Genomic DNA, 20,965 nt, shown 5'->3' with positions numbered 1-20,965 from the left:
TCTCAGAAATATGATGTCAATGGTCTCTAGCTTGCATCTGGTTAGCACCTCTTGACTGGAGATGTTTTACGGCCAAAAAAATATGCAAGACTCTTCCAAGGTTACTGTGTGGAAGGCTAACAGTTTGGTGATGTCGCTTTTCGTCACCCGCCAGTATTCTGATCCATACAATAGTGTGGACAGAACAGTGTTCTGGTAAAGTCTCAGCTTGGTGGTGGTTCTGTACTGAGATGACCTCCACCCATTGTTTAGCATCCTGAAGGCATTCTTGGCCTTGTTCAGTGCTCTTGTGGTCACTGCCTGACCGTCCATTATGTCTGATATTACTGTGTGGGTAGGTGCGCTCTTCAGTCATGGCTAGGTACCCTCCATCTACCTTGACTGGTGAAGAATTGGAAATGTTGAGTGGCATGACTTCTGATGCCTTTTCTATTTATATTCAGGCCCACTTGCTGTGCATACATGTTGAGGTGAGATGTCTTTACCTGCATATGCTGATGGGTGTGTGCGTGAGAGAGAGCAAGGCTAGGTCATTTGCATAATCATGGTCCTCCAATGTAGAGAATAAGGTCCATCTGATGCCTCCTTAGTCTTCTTGGTCTTCAGTTGTGCATTGCATCCCTAAGTTGATGACTAGGTGGAAGAGCAACCCTATCATAATGGACTTCTATCTCACACCATTCTTGACTTCGAAGCTATACTCACTATTTCCCTCCTTGCAGGTAAAATTATCACAGAAGCTCTTGTGAGGAGAACTATCTGCTTTGGTAGGCCATAGTCTCTCGGTATACTGTCAAAGGCTTTCCCAAAATCAATAAAGTTGATGTATAGTTGTCTCTGCCGCTCTGTGCACTGATCTATGATGCTGTGTAGACTAAGGATCTGAGCAACACATCTCCTTCTCTTGCAGAACCAAGAACAGCTGTCCATGGCTTCAGAAATGTGGTATATAATGATTTTCATCAGGATTTTACTTTGGGGGCGTTTCCACTCCAGTCGTTACAGTTAGTTAATGTTCCCTTATTTGGAATCTGGATGAGGATGCCTTGGCTCCAGTCATCTGGCACCTTCTTTCCCTCCCAAATCAGTTTAAAGTGTGGTTGGAATATCTTGCCTGATGTTTGAGGGTCTGCCATGAGCATTTCTGCATTCAGGTTGTTTTGCCCAGGATATTTTCCATTCTTGAGAGATCAGATGGCTGAGATGGCTCATTCTTTCTGAGGGTGTATCGTGTTCACATCCAAGTCTGACTCTACTACTTGGAGGTCCGTTTCGCTTGCCTGTTGTTACTGGTCTGTTCTTTGAAGGGCTCAGCCTTGCATGCTTATTGCTCTTTCTCTGTTGTGAGTAGTGTGTCTTGCTTGTCCGAGATAGGAGTGTTTTGTATCTCACAAGATGTATAACGGACTATTTTTGTGATCTTGAGGACCTTCCCCCTTTGTTCTCTGCTGGCTTACTTCTCTGCTTGGCTGGCAAGGTTATCCATATACACCCATTTGTCATTTTTTTGACTGCCCTGTTTTTTTCTATGTACTGTTCCTTCTACGTTTCCTGCAGCCTCTCAGAGTTGGCCTCCATGAATTTCTTTTTTTGCTGCCCTCCTGTCTTCAGTAGCTTTCCATATGTCTTGTCTTAAGCATTCTTTCCTCTTCCCTATCTTAGTCCCCAGGTATTTTACATTGCTCTTCACACATACTGAAGAGACCTGTTCTCATTTCTTGGTGACTGAGTCTGCTGCGGACTCCTACTGATCTTCCATGTCTGCCAGAAGCTGGAACATGCTTTTTGTTTGAAAGATGTCTTGGGATCCTGTAATATTACATCAAAGTGCAGTCATCCTCTTGTTTTGAGCAGTTACTAGAAGGCAATTGTTTTTGACATCTGCCCTCTTCCTCACTATAACATCTTGAAGTGAGTGTCTCCAGATGGCTCTTATCAGGTGGTCAATATGGTTTCTGTCTCTGCCTTCGGTTCATCACAAATTTAGTTTGTGAACATCACGGTGGTGAGGAAAGACAGTCCCTCCTTTGACCAGATCATTTGTGGGGCAAAATTCCAACAGTCTTTCTACATTGTTTCCACTACCAGACCTCACAGTCTACCTCCATGGTACCCTCTGTAACGTTCAATGTCTCAGTATCTCAATAGGCAATTCAATCAATAGGATGCAACATCGGTAATTAGCCCCAAGGGAGAGTTCCATATACCAGTTTCTTTCCCTCTGGGCCAACCTGTGCCTCCTGGCAGCTCCAGCTGGTGCTTTTGACAGCAAGGGAGCAGCCAGAAAATTAAAATGCCCCCACTTAGAATTAGACCTCTGACAACACAGAGAGAGCGAAGCAAGTGAGAACATTCACCCTTGCATCCACCCATCTTTTCATTCATCCTCTATCAGATCACCCGTACTCTAGTCTTGCATGCTCTTTCACCTTCCGATCTGTTCACTCTTTCCCCCATCTTTTCACCATTCCATCCATCCATCCTTGTAACCATTCATCCACTTTCCCAATTCCATCTAACCAATTGTCACTGTTTTGATCCATCCATAAATCAATCCATCCATCTGTCCAGCCATTGTTTCATATATTGTTTCATTGTTCCTTCCAGCCATTCTTCCATGCATGCATTCATCCCTCATCTCCTTCCTGTCTTTGTTCTTTTTATCTTTCCAGTCACCTATCCTTTCACCATTCCTTCTTTCCATGTTCTCAATCCTTCCTTTTACATTTTATTATTTACACCATTTCTCTCTGTCTCGTTTCGACTTCCAATCTTTCTTTCTTTAACAATCTTATTTTTTTCTCACTTATCTTCCTGTCCTCTCTCACTATTTGCTGCGGTCTCCATTTGCCATCATTTTTTCTCAGTCTCCTTAACTGAATGTGGCTCTCTTAGCTGCCTTTCAGCCTCTTGTCTCAGTCCAGACATGGTACTAATGTGTTAATAGGAGCTTTCACCTGCAGAATCCGAAAAACACAGCAAATGAACTTTTTGGAGTGACGTTATACCAGGCCATAGGGCCTAGTGACAACCCCCACTGTAGCTGCTAAAGTAGGGGTTTGATGATGCCACGGTTTGACAGACTTCCATCTTCGAGCTCTTTTTCTGGTTGGCCCTCTGCTCCAGCAATTCATAGGTCATGGTCCGCTCACCATGCCTGTCGCCACCAGGTCAGCACTCATCCAATGCAAATGGTGTTTGCAGAGTTCTTTATTGCCCAGCCTTTTATCTCTGATCTGGCTTTTCCTTTTCCAGAGACAGCCCCTGCACACTGACAACCTCCTCGGTTCACAGACTCCTTGTGATCGCAGATGCGGGCCCTGCCATCCTGAAATCCCTCCAAGTGTGCACTCCAATTCCCCATATCGACACTTAAATGGGAACCATTGGTCTTAACTCATGCTTGCAAGGGCTCACTGCCTCACTTCTTTTTGTTCACTGGCTCTTAGATATTGCCTGTTCTGAATCAATTCCCAGATTGTGTGCTCACATTCTGGGCCCACTGACTCTGGTTGCCGCCTCCATGCCACTGCACCCCTGGTCATTCCCTTCTGGTTAAGAAGTTCAAGGAAGTTATTTTCTACCAAGGATCCCACATTATTTATATATAGGGCTCTCAAAGTACTTGAGATGGTATTGCTTCCAACACTTAAAAGGAGGATATGGCCACAGACAGGTTCACCTCATCAGCGTTATTAGCGGTGACAGCGAAGTAGGGATTGGGCAGAGGAGAGTACCGTTACATAAGAAAGGTGTAAGGATGCCCTAAATTTTCTTTAACAAGTGAAAACAAAGAAGGATTTTTATTTTGGGTAGGGGTGCCCAGCCCAGAGAGATATCGAAAGTAGAACATCCAGACTCAAGAGGGTCAATGCTGGTCATAAACCCTTCTGTCATCTACAGCTATGAATGCTGAATTGAAAATGCTAAGAATACAAACAAAATAATACTCTTTTGGCAGATGTTAAACGCCAACTTGTTCTGATTCACCGGATAGACTCTTCCTCTTCTTCTCAGTGCTTGTTTGCTGCATCAGTGCTTTAGCACTGTATAAATCTTGGATGAAGATGACGCATTTTTTCAATTATACCTTTGCACAAGGGTTTAGTGACAGCAGGGGTTTTCGATGTGACTGAACACGGAACCCGATTGGAGAGGTGACTAGGGAGGGAAGTTGGCTCAGGTAAACTCAAAGGGCACAAATGTGTCTTAGACTGAAACTGCTACGCGGCCAGGTGTAAGGGGCGTGCTGGAATGGGTGGTAGGAGTCTTGATTCGACGAGTCATTTTGAGATGCTTTTCCAAAAACACTCTGCCTGCAGCTTGGCCGTCTACTTAGAATGTAATGCTGCTACAGGAATTACTAAATTCATCGAGGAGGAGGGAAAAAATAAGCTTATTTGGCCTACAGTACCTCCTCCCTTACTTGAGTAAACAGAGCAGTGCTAAAGGTACAACGCCAGAAACAAAGAAGCCTATCTTCAGTTGATGTCTGCACATCCTAAGACAATAGTCAGTACACATACTCCGATGTCGGAGTAAAAACGACATCTGCATGATTTCCAGTGTAACCACAGGTGTGTCTTTATACGAGGTCATCACTTTCTAGAGGACCCAGATGTAGGAGGCTATCAGTTAAAATTGCCTCATAGGAGACTAGATTTTTTTAATGAGAAACATTTAAAAAAAACATGAGACTAATTAAGAGCCATCATGTTTCTACTCAACATGTTTTTTTTGTTCACTACGAGCCCTATTGGGTATATTACATTCATCAGGGTGGAATTTAATAGAAACTATACTAGCTATGACCACCTACCAATGCTTAATATGTTTTAAAAAGTGCCAGAGCCCTCGTCAAGAGGTCACTGCATCCTGAATTACCAGTTGTCCCTGCCAACGCTCCCAACAACAGTAAGTACACAACTACTAACCTTCACATTCCTACAAGTATGACAATTCAGACCCCCATAGCTATAAGAATGGCTTGGTCAGCAGGTATTAGTCGTTTTTAATGCATATTGAATTAATAAACAACTATTCTGCTCGTCTAAATTACACAAACAGTGCCACTATGTGGCAGACTGTCATAAGTGTGGGTGTTGACGAGTAAGTGCCAGTGCCAAGCACTGCCACCTACAATGCATTGAGTCTACCTGTGTGCTGAATGTGTCATCATTCTATGTCAGTCTACCCCTGAGTTACTTATCACTGAGGAGTAATGAAGAAAGATTCCTCTTACTATATCTACTCAGTGTCCTAACCCTTAAGGATGTTTCATCCTAGAGGTGATTAGCTCTTGGTCTGCCCTTGTTTTGTCCTCCTGTGGGGTGGTGGGGGAGGGGGGCGTAAGAGATAATAAGTGGCGTGGGGCCACATGTATCAAGCAGAATTGCATTCGCAAACGCCGACATTTGCAGAATTTCTGCGTTTGCTATCGCAATTTTGCCAAATGGTATGTAAGAGGCAAATCTGCGTGCAAAATAAGGAATCGCAAAGTTTGCGATTCCTTATTTTGCGATTGCATTTAAGGAATCGCAAATTTTGCGATTCCTTAAATGCAATGTAAGAAGCACCAAAAAAGTGCAATTTGGCCTCAAGGAATTTCAAATTACCACCAACTTCAAGTTGGTGGTAATTTGCGATTTCTTTGAAAAATGCACTTTTTTGCATTATTAAAGGCGTATGTGAAGCTAAGGGCATGTATGTGCACCACATGTGTACTCATGCTTATTTCAGTGGTGCAACAGGGTGTCCTTTTGACACCCTTGGAATTGCATTTTCAATTTGCGATTCTCTAATTGCTAATCACAAATTGAGAATGTCTTCCCATTCATTCCTATGGGCCTATTGGCCCATAGGAATGAATGGGGAGGTATTCCTTAATTGCAATTCGCATTTTGAGATTCGCAATTAAGGAATATGTAGGATTCGCAAAATTTATTGCAAATCCTACATGCATAGCATTTTGCGATTCTCAAATAGCGATTCGCAAAAAATTGCTATTTGAGAATCGCAAAATAACTTTGATACATTTGGCCCCTAGTCCTTGAGGCTATTGCCTCATAGTGGTCGGTGGTCCTTTGTTTGCCCTTACATGCCCCTCCTTCGGAGCATGAGTGACAGACCTATATGCACAGGTAGTACCAAGTACACCGAGTTAAATCAGCTGTTGGTAAGGTCCACCTATCTAGTGTTCATGACCAGGAGAGAACCTCCTGTTTGGATTAGAAGTCGAAATTGCAACTTAAAACCTTTGTCTAGTTATAGTCCTTAAGGGGTTAATTATGTTGGATAAATACAATTTAATACAGCCAACTTGTGGTTTATTCATCATCTGTGTTGGCAGTATTCTTTGAATATTTATTGAATGATTTTTGCAACAAGTTGATAACATGTTTAATACCACAATTGCACCCACCAGTTGGTATACTTGCACGATGAACATATCACCGTCAGTTGGATACCAGGGAGGCTAATTGGACATTAGAAAATAAATACATACATGGTAGGATTTCCATGTCCCAAACATCACATATCAATCAAGCACCACAGAAGAGGTGTGGTCCGTGCATTTCCTTCAGTCCCTTAAATTGTTAGCAACATTGTCAAGTAGATGTGTAATAGGCACTGGTGTAGTAGAACTGACAGGAAGTGTCTCACAGCAGCAGTAGAGAGCGCAGCGGATCCCAGATGTTTTGGGGTTTTGAAGAGTGTGGTTTCATATTTTCCCAGTTTCTCATTGCAGGAATCGAACTCTTCCAACCAGTCTTGGGTTTTTGTAGCCTGCACTTGTTCCCAAGTGACAAGACACCTCTTTTTGCAACGAGCAGTGCACGCTCCGTGCACTTCTTAGATCTTGTTGGTATGCCGCTAACACAATCAAATAGGGCCATCTATGTCTGGAGAGAGAGGGGGGGGGGGTAAGAGGTTGGCCAATCATGGTGGACAAGGTATCAAACATGCCATGACCGTACTGCCAGATTGAGGGGCATTATCAAGTGAGATGGAGGTGCCCTGCACTGGGACGTGGCATCTTCTCCTTTTAGGGTTGTTACGCAAGCTGATTTCTCTAGGCTTATCTCTGTGCGATATATCCGATGGATGAAATGTAAGTGAATTTGTAATTAGTAGCAAGAGCTCCAATCTTCTTACAGTACTGAGCTCAATCATTTGCCATGACTGAGCATTTTAAATGTAAAGCACATTTATCTCTGGCAGCTTGTTTCACCATGGATACTTCTTGTATCAAATTGTATACATACGACACCAACGTGTGTTTATTGGTAGGGGATGATACAAACAGTGTCAGTGTTTTTAAGTGGGGTGGCGCTACAGAAAATATAGTGAACGTGGCTGTGCATCTAGTGGGTAGCCAATTGCTTTTGAAAATGTCTAGACAAAAATCGTTTTATACTCACTGCTCAGCATCACACTGGAACACAAAATATTGCCACGTCCAGAAACTTTTGTAGAATTGTCTTGCATCTGCAATATATCTTTGAATGTGAATTGGAAACAGTTGTAACGTGATCTATTTTCGTCTTTTAATAAATACATTCGGTTGATGTCCTGTACATATTGAGTTTAACACTGCTGTTTTGCCGTTATTCCGAAATGTGTATGTCAAATGAATCTATGGGAACGGTTTTACTATATGAAACAGCATAAATATCCTACATCCTCTAAGAGAAAACCAATATGTGCAGCTAGTAATATAACATTTAGCAACGTTACCCTAGTTCACAGAATCATGTTATTACTTTTTTCTTACATACATATTTTTCTATAAAATATTCATGAATGTATTTTGACTGGTCTCACATGGCAATTGTACGATGTACTTCGATGATGCTATGTACTGAAAACATATTAAAAACACAAAAAATATTTTCAGACAGTCATTTTAAGTAGTCTTGTCATTTATACCAAGGCAACGAAATAAAACTTTGAGAAGGTTGATAAACAAAAATTGTTTTGAAGGACTGTGCGAGTCATATTTGACATAAACCCACAATGTACCATTGGGTATTAGGGATGAGCTTTCAGCTTTCCAAGAACGATGCGCAAGGACTGGGTTATCAAACCAGAGATCCTGCTTTGGGGTCTCCGTGTCTTAAGCGACTCGGAAGAATTGCTAAAGTGAGACATGACACGTTACTCCTCATGGTACAAGTAGATACTTCTCACTATCTTTTGAATGACCTTCTTTGGACTCAGTTTCTCAGAACCTAATGCATTTCTATATTCAGGAGGGTCAGAGAATTTAAAGATGAAACTGTGGGAAAGCAATTATATCATGTTTGTGTACTGGAAATTCACAAAACAAGAAGAATGAGTGCCACGTGAAAAAAATTATATTTTTGGAAACCACTGTTGGTAATCTAAAGGATTTAATTTACTTCCGAATAGACTAAACCAAAACCAGACTTGGTTAAAGCCATTGAAGAGGCTCCTCATCAAAAGTGACATAAAATTTCAGGAAGTTCTCTACTATGTAGCAGCGGCACACAAGTAGCTCATGAAAATGTAAACATAATAACTCTTCCATTGGGGGGTTATTTAGAGTCTAGCAGATACAGAACATCTGCAACGAATTGGCAGCTGTCTCATTGCCCTATTTATCTCATTGGCCCTATTTAGTGTGCATACATGGGTATGCCTGTGTATAGGTCCAGGTAGCCCAGCATCTAGGAAATGCATCATTTGGGTCTTCCCTTGAATACCAATGTATGCACACTAATTAGAATGTTTAAGACATCTGCCAATTTTTGGTGGATGTCTTGCATCCACTAAACTTTATATAAGTCCTATAAAATGCAAGTAAGGTATAATTTCCTAATGAAAACATACGTCTACATACTTAATTAAATTCATGTTAAAGACTTGGACAAACATGTGTTGGTTAGCTTCTAGAGTCTATGTACAAGTCACATATTCAGAGAAATTAAGCAGTATTTTATGACTTTATTGAGCTTTACATTTGTCTTCTTGAGTGTAAGACTTTCTAAGCCAAAGCATAATCAAATTGGCCCTTCTCCAAGCCTTCAATTCCATCTGCCCAAGTGGACGTTGGCATACTTTTATAAGGGTCCAAAAGAATTCTAAAGCACCGGACAATGAGAATGGCTAGAACAACGAACAGGAGTGTCACAAAGATAAAGGTTGTCTTCTGTTCCAAGCTCATACTGAAGCTGTAGTCAAATGCAAGGTCCCCTGGTGGCAATAATGTTGATGTGAAAGTTTCTGTAGCCATCTTCCACAAAAGAAAGGAGGACACCTGAAAATGTGCCTTTTGTCATCACTGGCAAGTTGAACCAGAAGCAGCCGTCATTTACCCGAAACACTATTACTGGAAGAAGAAAGACAAGATTATCAGCACAACCCGTCTGTCAGTAAAATTTCTGAAAATGTTTGTTCTTTGCAATTTGCAACTTTTGTAAATACCAGAAATTTTGCATCTCACAATGGCACAGAACATCAATTTAGCAAGTAAAAAATATGGTCCTATTTAGAGGATGGTAGTAAAAAGACATAGACCAAAACATTGCCATGCCTCTTCTGCCCAAACTATCTGTCGGTTGGGAAGGCAGTGCACCAGATGGTGGAGCAGCAGAGGGCTCATCTGTTGGCAATAACAATCGGATACAACAGATGCCAACATAAATGGTGTCATACAGGGGACACAACTTTGAGTAGCTGATCGTGCCCATTTCAGCCAGTGTCGGGTCTGTCAAGGACGAGCATTGAAACAATGACGGCCCCTTGTTTTAGTTTTTTATTTGCTGCCCTTAACACATACGGATATAACTCCCAGGGCACCCAGAACATTTATTATATGTTTCCTGGAAATGGAACCTCACTTTGGTGGTCTATCTCCAGTTATCACTTATGCAAAGGTTGCTTCACCAGTTTCCATGATCATCTTTTCCCCCCTCTAGCGACTTACACCATGCAGGTGAGAAGCATTTTGGGTAAATAATGTCAGACAATGTGATAGGTAACTTAGAATATGAGGCCTTTAGTACCCAGATAAAAACACTCCATCATACATGTTGATTAAGAGAAACATCTATTACAAAGCAGTCATTACAATGACCTACCTTTACAGCGCAACTGCCTTTACATTGCATGCTATTACAATGCATGTCATTACAACGCATGACACTACAACGGATGCCATTACAACAAATGTCATTACAACTGATGCGATTACAACGCATTATGAGGTAAGTAATGAAGATTTTAGTACTGAGGTGGGTATGGGTTTTGGGGTACATGGGAATAGTAATTTTTACCCCTACACTATCCAACCCTTTCCCTACTGTGTAGCGTTGTAATGGAATGCGGTGTAATGGATTGCGGTGTAATGGATTGCGGTGTAATGGATTGCGGTGTAATGGTAGTTTTAAAAAATGCGTTGTAATGGCATGCATTGTAAAATCATGCAATTTATTGGTAGTTGCGATGTAAACACTGCGTTGTAAAAGCATGTGTAATAATGTCATAGATTTGTCGATTGACACCATTACTCATTGTAACTATCAGTGCTAGAATGATCATTTACAATCAGAGCTTGCACTACTATTTCCAGATTGGTTTATTTAATAATTGTTTGGATAAGAATTGCTATTAGTGTTAGCACTGGTTGTTTGGTTCATCAGTGCTAATCACTGACAGTATCTAATCGGACAGGTTTTCTAATGTACATTTCTAAATCAGCTCTTTCTGGGTAAGCTTTCAGTGGTCATCAGAGAGTGTCTATATGATGCCTGAAAGCATCAGATTTACAGATCCCATCAGTATCAAAATGCTCATGCTGTCGCTCATATTCACTGCCAGCTTTATGGCAGTGTGAACAGTGAAGTCTCACTGAGCGCCAATTCAAGTGAGCGCCCTCTGCATGACACGTTGAACTGAGTAAGATACAAGCATCCTGCAGAAATCTTTGTCAGACAGCTCATCACAACACCAACCCACTCTGCCGGCCACCAGCTTGACCCCATCTTCTCCGCAAGCTCCCACATCTCCTTCAGCCCCGAACCGACCATCGCTGCATCCACGTCACCATCCGGAAACCCACCACGCACCACGGCACCCAACAGATCCCTCGCCGCTGCTAGAGCAAAGTCACCAAAAACCAGCTACCCACCACCCTTGCCCGGAGACCACCCACCGACCCCGACACAGCCGCCATCAACCGCAGACAATGGATCGACGACGGCGCCAACACTCTCGCCCCGACAAGAACCCATCCAACAGACACACCAGTAAGAAAGCCAGCTGGTTTACCGAGGACCTCCAGGCCTCCAAGCAAATCTGCCAAAAACTAGAGAAGAAATGGCACCGTGAACAGACGCCGGACAGCTACGCAGCCCACAAGAACGCCGCCCGCAGACACCATCACCTCATCAGATCCGCCAAAAGGGCCTCCTTCAAAGACCGCATAGAAAACAACGCACACAACAGCAAAGAGCTCTTCAACATCGTGAAGGAACTCTCCAACCCCAGCTCCAACACCAACAACATCCCACCTTCGCAAGACCTGTGCAACTCCCTTGCCACCTTCTTCCATCGCAAGATCGCAGACATCCACGACAGCTTCAACGTCATGACCGCTCCGACATCCACTGAGACCTCTGTCCCCATGGCCACCATCCCCACCAATCCCCTGCTCTCCTGGACCAACATAAAGGATGACGAAACCATAAAAATCATGATCATCCACTCCGGCTCCCTGTCAGACCCATGACCACACCACATCTTCAATAAGGCCAGCACCACCATCGCACCCATAACAGAAATGTGGATACTGACAGTTAATGGGCGCTCCACTCTCAATAACAACGGTATATACCTAAATTGCTAAATCAACAGTTGGTGCTTCTAGAGGGAGGGCGCGCATCCAACACCCTAAACTTCTGTAAAAACAGAAACAAATTGTATTGTGTCCCCCTGAGCACAGTAATAGTAGTCCCAATGTAAATCTAAACAGTATTATAGTTACACAAATTATAAATACTTGGCAAGCCACAAGGTATAAAATGAATTCAAGTCCATTCATCAGTAGTTGAAGTCTCTTTGTATCTTCAAAATTTATTCCAATCCAATGTTCAGTGTTTCTGTACATTCAGTATAACAGTCCAGTGTATAGCTGGTACATCAGCCAACACGTGTTTCGTCGTGTATTTATACAACACTTAGACTTCCTCAGGGCTGTAACCAAAACATATAAACAATGCCCATATTATAACATAAAATCTCTATATGTTTGAGAAATGAAGGAAAAATATAGTAACCTCCACCAAGAAATATCACCATTAGCTAGTGTCTGTGTAGGCACTTTACGTGAGAAAGACAGAGACTGGATGACCATACAATCATTTACAAAAGGTTCATGTTCCGTAGATACCTTATAACCCAGACACTGTCAACACCATGGCACCCCATCTCCGGGAAGCCATCAACATCTCCTTCGAAACAGCGACCTTCCCAGAGAGCTGGAAGCACGCCAAGCTCTACGCCTTACTCAAAAAAAGCAAAAGCTAACCCTAAGGACCTCAAGAACTTCCGGCCCATCTCCCTGCTCTCATTCCTGGAGAAGGTCATCAAAAAGACCGTCAGACAACTGACCCGCTACCTCAAGGAGAACAGCATCCTGGACCCATCCCAGTCAGGGTTCCGCAGCAACCATAGCACCGAAACCGCCCTCATCGCAGCCACAGATGATATCAGGGCCCTGCTGGACAATGGCAAAACCGCGGCCCTCATCCTCCTGGACCTATCAACCGCCTTTGACACTGTCTGCCACTGCACCCTATGCACACGCCTTCACGACTCTTGGATCCGAGACAAGGCTCTGGACTGGACCCCCTCCTTCCTCTCCGGCAGAACCCAGAGCGTCCGCCTCCTCCCTTTCAGCTCCAAAGCCACCAAGGTCCTCTGTGGCGTACCCCAGGGCTCATCCCTCAGCCCAACATTGTTCAACATCTACATGGCACTGCTTGCCTACGTCGCACAACTTCAACATCATCTCCTACTCCCACAACAGTCAGCTGATCCTATCCCTCACCAAGGACCGCCTCACCGCCAAAACCAACCTCCACGAAGGAGGTCAACGCCATCTCGTCCTCCTGCTTCAACACCCTCCGCATGCTCTGCAAGATCTACAGGTGGATTCCCACCAAAACAAGAAGAATGGTCACCCTGGACCTCGTCAGCAGCAGATTGGACTACGGAAACGCCCTCTATGTAGGAGCCTCAGCCAAACTTCTGAAACGACTAAAACTCATCCAGAACGTCTCTGCACACCTGATCCTCTGCATCCCTCACGGCAGCCACGTCACACCCCACCTGAGAGACCTGCACTGACTCCCCATCAATAAGAGGATCACCTTCATGCTCCTCACCCACGCATACAAGGCACTCCACAACACCGGACCAGCATACCTCAACAGACGACTCACCTTTTACACCCCTCATCGCCAGCTCCGCTAGGCCAACCTCGCCCTTGCCACCATCCCCAGCATCCAAAGAGCAACCTACGGCGGCAGATCATTCCGCCAAGACCTGGAACACCCTCCCCAAACTCCTAGGGGAGACCTAGGACCTGCTAACCTTCAGAGTACTACTCAAGACCTGGCTAGTCGTGCAGAAGCAGCTTGTCCCCCCCCCTCCCCAGTGCCTTGAGCGCACTTTACAAATGTTCTGATTGATTGATAACTAGGGGGTTGCCCTCTTGTCTTGTAGTTCAATGGTACGTTGGTTCCATTACAAAATGCAAGTGCATTACTGTAGGTTGTAATTGAAAATAGTTTCAAAAGCAGCACCACCCACTTGGGGTACAAATATCTAGTTTTAGTGCAGAATAATAAAAAGTGAACCAGAGTTTCAACTACCCCCCCCCACCCCCCACCCCCCTTGCTCCATGTACAGTACTTCTGTCAGAAGAGGCACCAAATTTCAATAAATCTAAATTAAGTAAAATGAAAATACAATTAGTAAGGCTGGGTATACATGAAGTACAAAAGCATGAAGTTAAAATAAGAACGCATTATGAGATTTCAACGGATACCAATTTGAGGTTGTATTTAAAATTTAAATCAAGACCTGTTATAGTGATTTTCTCTTAGATTGTGACATCCCAGAATGAGCATACACAGGCAGGTGGCAGCATGGGCTCAATCCCCGGTAGTGGCATAAAATTGCAGAGTTTATGGAATTCAAGAACAGCCCAATGCATTGATAGAGCACTTACAGCACTCTAAATTGTACGGGTGCATTATATGCATGGTTCAATTGCACTCACATGTATTTTTATCATTTGCAGTGTATTATGTTCATCAAATGCATTTATTCAACAATCTAAGCACTGAAATGTAAAGGTGCACCCTTAAGCAGGATTTACATGTATTAGAGAAACTATCGTTCCTGTATGCATGTGCATGTGCAGGATAACATTATGTTCATATCAATGTAACTGTGTGTCATTTAAGTTGCCTGCATTTTATGCCCAACATTGTGGGTTGTTGTTGATATTCTCCTTAGTTGCTCAAGAATTAATTAAATTAATACTTTTTGTACAGAGAGAAACAGTATGTTCTCATCCCACTGCAGGTGCAAGAATTAGACCTCGTTATTCTTACATTTAAGGAGATACCCGGAATGTCTTTGAAGACGACTGGAAGGAGAAAAAGGGAGGATGCCTCTTGTCTGGCTGCTCTAAGCATCAAGGTCACAGAACTGGAGCTAAACAACACAGCTTTTGTGGAAAAATACAACCAGGAGCAAAATGGAAAGTTTTAGATGACGTAGCGTAGGCGGAAGAGTCTCTTTTTGTATGATGCGCAAGGAGAGTAAATCAGACTTCTACATTTTCGGAGGAGAAGGAGCATCTTGACAGCGAGCTCCATAGCCTTAAGCTATCTGACCCATTTGACGGGAGTACTTCTTAGGAAGTCTACACGTGCGGAGTCTGACACCTTTGAGAAATGATTTACGGGAAATAGGCAAGATCCTCAATGAGAGTAGTGTAGGGAAAGATAACGCTTTCCTTCCTAATAAAAAAGGATTTGGACTCAGCTTCAATTCTGTGTTGCATTTTGATTTTGGAGTTCGTTACATTATGCCTTCTGGACTGAATTATTTATATTCGTAGGTTCGGCTCTGTATTGATTTTTAGGTACCTATATTAGCTGATTCTCAGATGTGTTTATATACAATTGTTTTTGGCCCTATAATAAAATCCATAAACTGGAATTTGGAGTCTGTGGTCTTTTAAACAGGACTAAATTGTAAGTATAATTTTGAAGTGTTTACTCCCCTTAACCACTTTCAGCAGGCAAATAAAAGACCATGGGTGCTGAATTTAGTAGGGAAGGCAAGGACTAAATTTAGCGTAATCACATTCAAAATGGCTTTGTATACGATAAACCTTCTGCCATCTATAATAAATAATTTTGTGCTTATCATTGAGATGTTACAGAAGATGAAACACAAAAGAGGAATAATTCCTAGTATTACAAGGTGCGTCCAAGACCAATGATAGACCACTAAGTTACCATAATGAGGTAGATTTCTACCTATTGGATAACACACGTAGGTAGGCGAGAGGCACTGGAACTTGGGGGGTTCCACCCAGTTTGAGGAGCAGACCGAAAAAGCACTCAATGTGTCAGAATAAAACATTTGGTGCAATAAAATGCATTGAAATAATGACATAAGCAGGCTGTGTGGTCCATGATTGGTGGTGAATTAACTTCAGGTTTTGGAGCCACTACCCAAAACATTTGCAGCTCTTCAATCATCATATTACATCCGCATTTGATGCACACATGCTCTTGACGTGTAGGTAGTACTCTGCACACTCAATGAGAAAGTTAATTCGGCAAGGTAGGAAATCTAAGACTGAAGTGTTGGTATTTTTGAAGAAATTTAGACTTGCAATACGTCGCCCTAAAACACCCTGCGACTGCGTACACCATTGAAAGGCAGCAAGAGAGGCACATACAGCACACTAATTAGCACTCCCACTAACCACATTATTTGTAAAAAAGAAAAAAACCTTAATCAAAAAGGACCTGCTATACCATACTATTGGACTCTTATAAATAAAGCAGGAAACACAGAATGAAAAGATGTGGATGCAATTACAATAGAGAGATCTCTAGCTGACAACGGCAAACGATCTGTTGAAAGTGCTTCTCAATTGGTTGACTTGTGTATGTGGAGTGTGGATGGTCGAGTGTGTAAATACAAGAGTAAGCCAATGGTCGGATGAACAGATAGGCAAGTGAGTGCATAAATGGAACAACCAAAATAGATACCAGTAGGGTATCGGTGGAAAAGAATACAACATGGCGACCGGTCTGAGGACGGTTGTCCAAATCTCATGGTAACTACCCCTAATGAGGGCAGAGTGTGCTAGGTGGCAGTATAGGTCAAGAGGATGACCAGGATCATAATAAAGGAACTGTGGGCACTGAGCCACCTGGAATATGGTAGGAGGAGGGAGGAAACTCCTAGGGGAATGTCCCTCATGGAGCGTAGCATGAGGGGTAGGGGAAGAAGAAGGCACTGGGATAGTAGGGGCATCCGAGGCCTGATATTAGATGTCCCCTCCCAAAGTTGGCGTAGATCTAGCAAGGGGTAGGGGAGGTGGATACAGAGATAATTGCATCTGGGAGGTCAGCAAATGTCATCAGCAGTCTATGTCATCACTTGCGGCAGGGGATGAAAGCCAGGGAGGGTCAGGTAGAGTGATAATCCCCAGAATCTTCAACAGAAGGGACTGAGGACATCAAGTGAATGTACTGGAATGTGGCCACAGTATCTAAGGCTGAGCGCTGGCTATTCTGGACTTGGGCCGGCGATGGTACTGTTGAAAGCTGCGGCATCTGTGTAAGGCCCCACTCGGATCAGCAGCAGCGCCTCTGAGGTGACTGTGGTAGTGGCGGGATAAGAGAGGTACCAGTCATCAGGAAGTGTTCCAAGTCTCTACCCAGGTCTATGAAAAAAATTGACTTTTGGCCTGCTAGGATGAGTTTGGGTGGGAAAAACAAAGCACATGTCAAACCTAGCTCTCAAATTCATTGTTTCACCCCAATAAAGAATACTCTCTTCCTCTGGACCGCCAGAGTGTAGTCTGGTAAAATAAGGACTCTGTAGTTATCTCTGAGAATAGGATCTGGCTGCCTAGCCCATCGCAGTATAGCGTCTCATTCTGTATAATATAGGATCTTGGACACTATAGGTCAGGGTGACACAAGGGCACCCTATGGAACCCTTCAACCAAAACATATGGGGTCTGTTCGTCATTCGGGACCAGCTCCAAAATCCAGGTCTCTAGGCAGTCCTCCACTTGTCAACCCCCAGTGCCCTGCACCACCGCTCTAATATTGCTGCGGCTGGATCAACCTTCTGCATCCTCAGCTCGAATCTCCAGGAGTTGAACTCACTTTCTGAGGTCAGTCACCTAGGTGGAGAGGTCAGCTGCCTGGCGCGTCAAATTTTCCAGGGTCTTCTTTGATTGTGCGATGCAATCTGACAATCTGTGATTATCTCTGCTCAGGAAGGTCAAACCCACCACCACCACCACTGAATCACTTTTGGATTCGCGGGAATCTCAAGAAGTTTCATTTGCCCGGAGAATGGCATCTGGCTTAGCGGGGTCTGCTGTTCGGCTTGCTGGATCTCTGGAGTAAGAAACGGGCAGTCAGGTTTGGGTAATAAAGTGCATCCCATCATGTATATGTCCATAGAGGCCGGGGCGTCGTGAGTCTGGTAGAGGGGGTGAATGGTGGGGACCCGCTTGCAGCCATTAACACCTGGCAAGGTGTGCAAGTGAGCAGCATGAACAGCCTACCGGCCCATGCCAGTGCTTCGATGCCAACAGGGTCCTGGGCGCTCTCTCCTCCCCTCCTGGCAGACACCCTGGTCCAGTAGTCCACCCAAGCCACCTGTGCCCACGGCCCCCTGTGTGTAGGGCTCTTACTCAGTTTTGGGCACAATCACACATCGGTTTATGGACTTTAACCACCACCAGTCTGGCAAGCAACAGGGACATCAGATGCGGATCAGCTCCCTAGTATGAGAGTAGTGTGTAGTTGGGGAGGTTCTCAGGTCCCTTGGTTCTTCATTTGCTGATTTTTGTCCTCTGTGTGCCCCGTGACAATCCTAAAGTGTGGTGTCACAGTGGGAGATGATCCCCAGGGTAGTTATCTCCAAAACCTCAATGACCATCTCAGCCATAGTGGTCTAAAGCTGGCAGGTCCCTGGTGCCAAGAGGTGCTCTGATCAAGGTTCAACAGATGCATCTCTGGTGCAGTGTCTCACCCAGACATTTTACAAAGGATCTGACGGGCCAGGACCATATCCCGTACTCAGTCTGCATGGGTTCACACTGGAACAAGGGGAGTATCTTCCCAAGCAGCATCAGATTTGGATGTGCAAATAGGGCAAGGTTAGGTGGGAGGATTGCGGGGTCTCCATCCTCTTAACATCTCCCGCTCTGAGTCTCCCCCTAGTCCTTGGGGGAGGGAGGAAATCAGGAGAAGTCATCAGTAGGTGAGTGGCTATAGGTCACCCGCTCTTCCCCGCCGGAGATAGTCATTGTGTCTGTGGGAGCCATCCCACAGATTAGGACGCATTGCCACAAGAAACCATGGCCCCCACCCCTCTGCTCCAGGCGGGGCCTGCCCACAGTGAAGGTGTCTTGCAGTTGCAGTATAGTCTGCTGGATTCTTTGCTGTTCTCCCACCAGATCAAGCTGAGGTTTGTAGGCCTCTACTTGCAGCCTCAGGTCTTGCTGGCTGCTGTTTTGTTACACGGGCTGGGCCAGTAGCCTCTAGTGGCAAATACAGGTACTCTGAACTCCTCGCGGTACCCTCACCTCTGGATAGTAACTTAGGGCTTTCTCCCCTACCTAGTGCTGGGTACTTACATGGATTAAGGAGTCTGGTGCTCGGCTCACCGGTAATCATTATTGCCTTGAATCATAATCCTCCTCTGCCTCCCACATAGGTCTTTATACGAGAAAACTATCTAGAAAATCAGTGCTATACCTCTCACCTAAAAGGTATTGTTGCTAGGAGGTATAAATATGGAGGGGGGGGGGGGGGGGGGGGAAGGTAGACTGGAACAAAGAGGACTATGATTCAGGGTAATGAAAATTACTGTTACGTAATTATTTCATTACCCATATAATACCTGGGTCAATGCCACAACGCTGCGCTAAAGAGTCGCGAACAAGACCAATTCAACGACCTACTCACTACATATGGCCTAAAACAGGGGTCTCCAAACCGGTCCTGGAGGGCCGGATCCGTGCCAGATTTTAAAAATTACTACATGTATCTCAATAGGGATATCCAAAAAAAATCGGGCATGGATCCGGCCCTCCAGGACCGGTTTGGAAACCCCTGGCCTAAAATCAGCTGACCAGTCAAATGGAGGCAGAGAGGGTGGTACGCCCCACGTTCAAGAACATTCCATAATTGATTACATCTTTATATCAAGTAGTTTAACAAATCCTCTCCAGTGTTTTGACACAGTAACCCGCACCAAAAGGGACCATAATCCACTGGTCATAAACCTGAGCTTACACCATCAGATAGCAGACACTATCCGGAACCTAGGCTACTCTACAGGAAAAGAATGAAAGACACTGGTAGGGGAGGAGCCGAGCCAGCGACCAAGATGGCCGCTTGAGCATCGGCTCCGCCGGTCGCCACATCCTGACCGACTATCCGGCACATTATCCTGAGCCCCGTCCCTACCATCAGGTGGGGGACCAGCACCCGAGTCGCTAGGTGAAATTCTGGCTCGTTTGGTGGCTGCGGCAGCCGAATATCGTCGTCGAGAAAATTGGGGCCTGTGGTTTCGAGGACCGGGGACCCGAGTGTGGAGCCACCCGGGGCGCAGTGCAACAACATCGGCCTCCGGGACTGGAGGTCGCCGGTCAGATTCTATTTTGTCGCACTCGAGTGGCAGCTGGGACGACGTGGGCCTCTCAACATGGTTCGGAAGCTGATCATTGCAGGATTTGCCCACATTCGACTGAGGAGTGGTGGGTCTCCCCTGCCTTAGCGATTGAGATGGCATTGAGGGACTCTGAGAAGATTCAGCAGAAGACCTCAAAAATTACTCGACAGGTCCAGTCGAACCGCATTGACAAATATGCTATCTCCAAGGGGTCCCCAGTTGAAGCGAAGCGACCTCCGGTTGGAGGCACCGATGACGACACAGTCGGTGGAGACCCCACTATGAAAGATTTAATGGCAGCCATAACTGGGGTCCAATCCTCCTTGGGCAAGATGGACACTAAACTGGACACTGTCACAATTGAGGTGGGTCTTATCAGGACCGACCTCACTAAGACAACAGAGAAGGTCAAGAACCTGGAGGTTAAGACAAAAAGTCTCCTTGAGGATGTCTCTGAGCTCCAACGAGAAGTGCAGGATCTTAAGGCGGATCGAAGCCAGCTTGATTGGAAGCTCGACGAGTATGAGGGTCGGGCCCGCCGCAATAATGTCCGTATTTTGGGGGTTCCGGAGAAATCCGAGGGGGCGACCCCGGACCTCTTTGTCGAAGACCTCATTCTCAAACATCTAAAGCCGAAGGGCCTCAGTAATTTCTTCACGGTGAAGAGGGCGCATAGGATTCCCGGAGGCCGCCGGAAGGTAGGGACATCTCCGCGTCCCATCATCGCCCGGGTTCTGAATTTCCGTGACCGAGACGCCATTCTGCAATCGGTGAGATCCACCGGGCCATTGGCTTATGAGAACGCTTCACTGTTGTTTTTTCCGCAGATGGTCCAGAGACAGAGACAAGGCTTCATGTCCGTCAAGCCGCGGCTGCGGGACAAAGGCATGAAATATTCGATGTTGTATCCCGCCCGCTTGAGGATCGAACACGACGAGGTCTAAACGGACAGCGAAGAACAGTGCATCACTTGAGACTAAATTGC

The 20,965-nt window shown here is 44.9% G+C and overlaps 1 protein-coding gene across 5 annotated transcripts in view; it reads right to left on the bottom strand.

The window, feature by feature from the left end:
* Positions 1-7,738: 7,738 nt before the first annotated feature.
* CTXN3 (cortexin 3) overlaps positions 7,739-20,965 on the bottom strand; it is a 98,314-nt gene continuing 85,087 nt past the window's right edge. For 2 of the 5 annotated variants that reach the window (XM_086963038.1, XM_086963039.1), the window contains exon 2: positions 8,886-9,352. In XM_086963038.1, coding sequence (XP_086819164.1) covers positions 9,008-9,256 — 249 coding nt within the window. In that variant the 5' untranslated portion in view covers positions 9,257-9,352 and the 3' untranslated portion in view covers positions 8,886-9,007. Of the gene's footprint in view, positions 9,353-20,965 lie in introns of all 5 variants that reach the window. The other 3 variants (XR_015309454.1, XR_015309453.1, XR_015309452.1) reach the window with 3 other exon arrangements.

The sequence above is a fragment of the Lissotriton vulgaris genome, chromosome 3_1 (assembly GCF_964263255.1).
Source record: "Lissotriton vulgaris chromosome 3_1, aLisVul1.2, whole genome shotgun sequence".
In the NCBI taxonomy this organism is placed as follows: Eukaryota; Metazoa; Chordata; class Amphibia; order Caudata; family Salamandridae; genus Lissotriton; species Lissotriton vulgaris.
The sequence above is the reverse complement of the archived record's forward strand: the minus strand, read 5'-3'. Positions and strand labels throughout refer to the sequence as shown.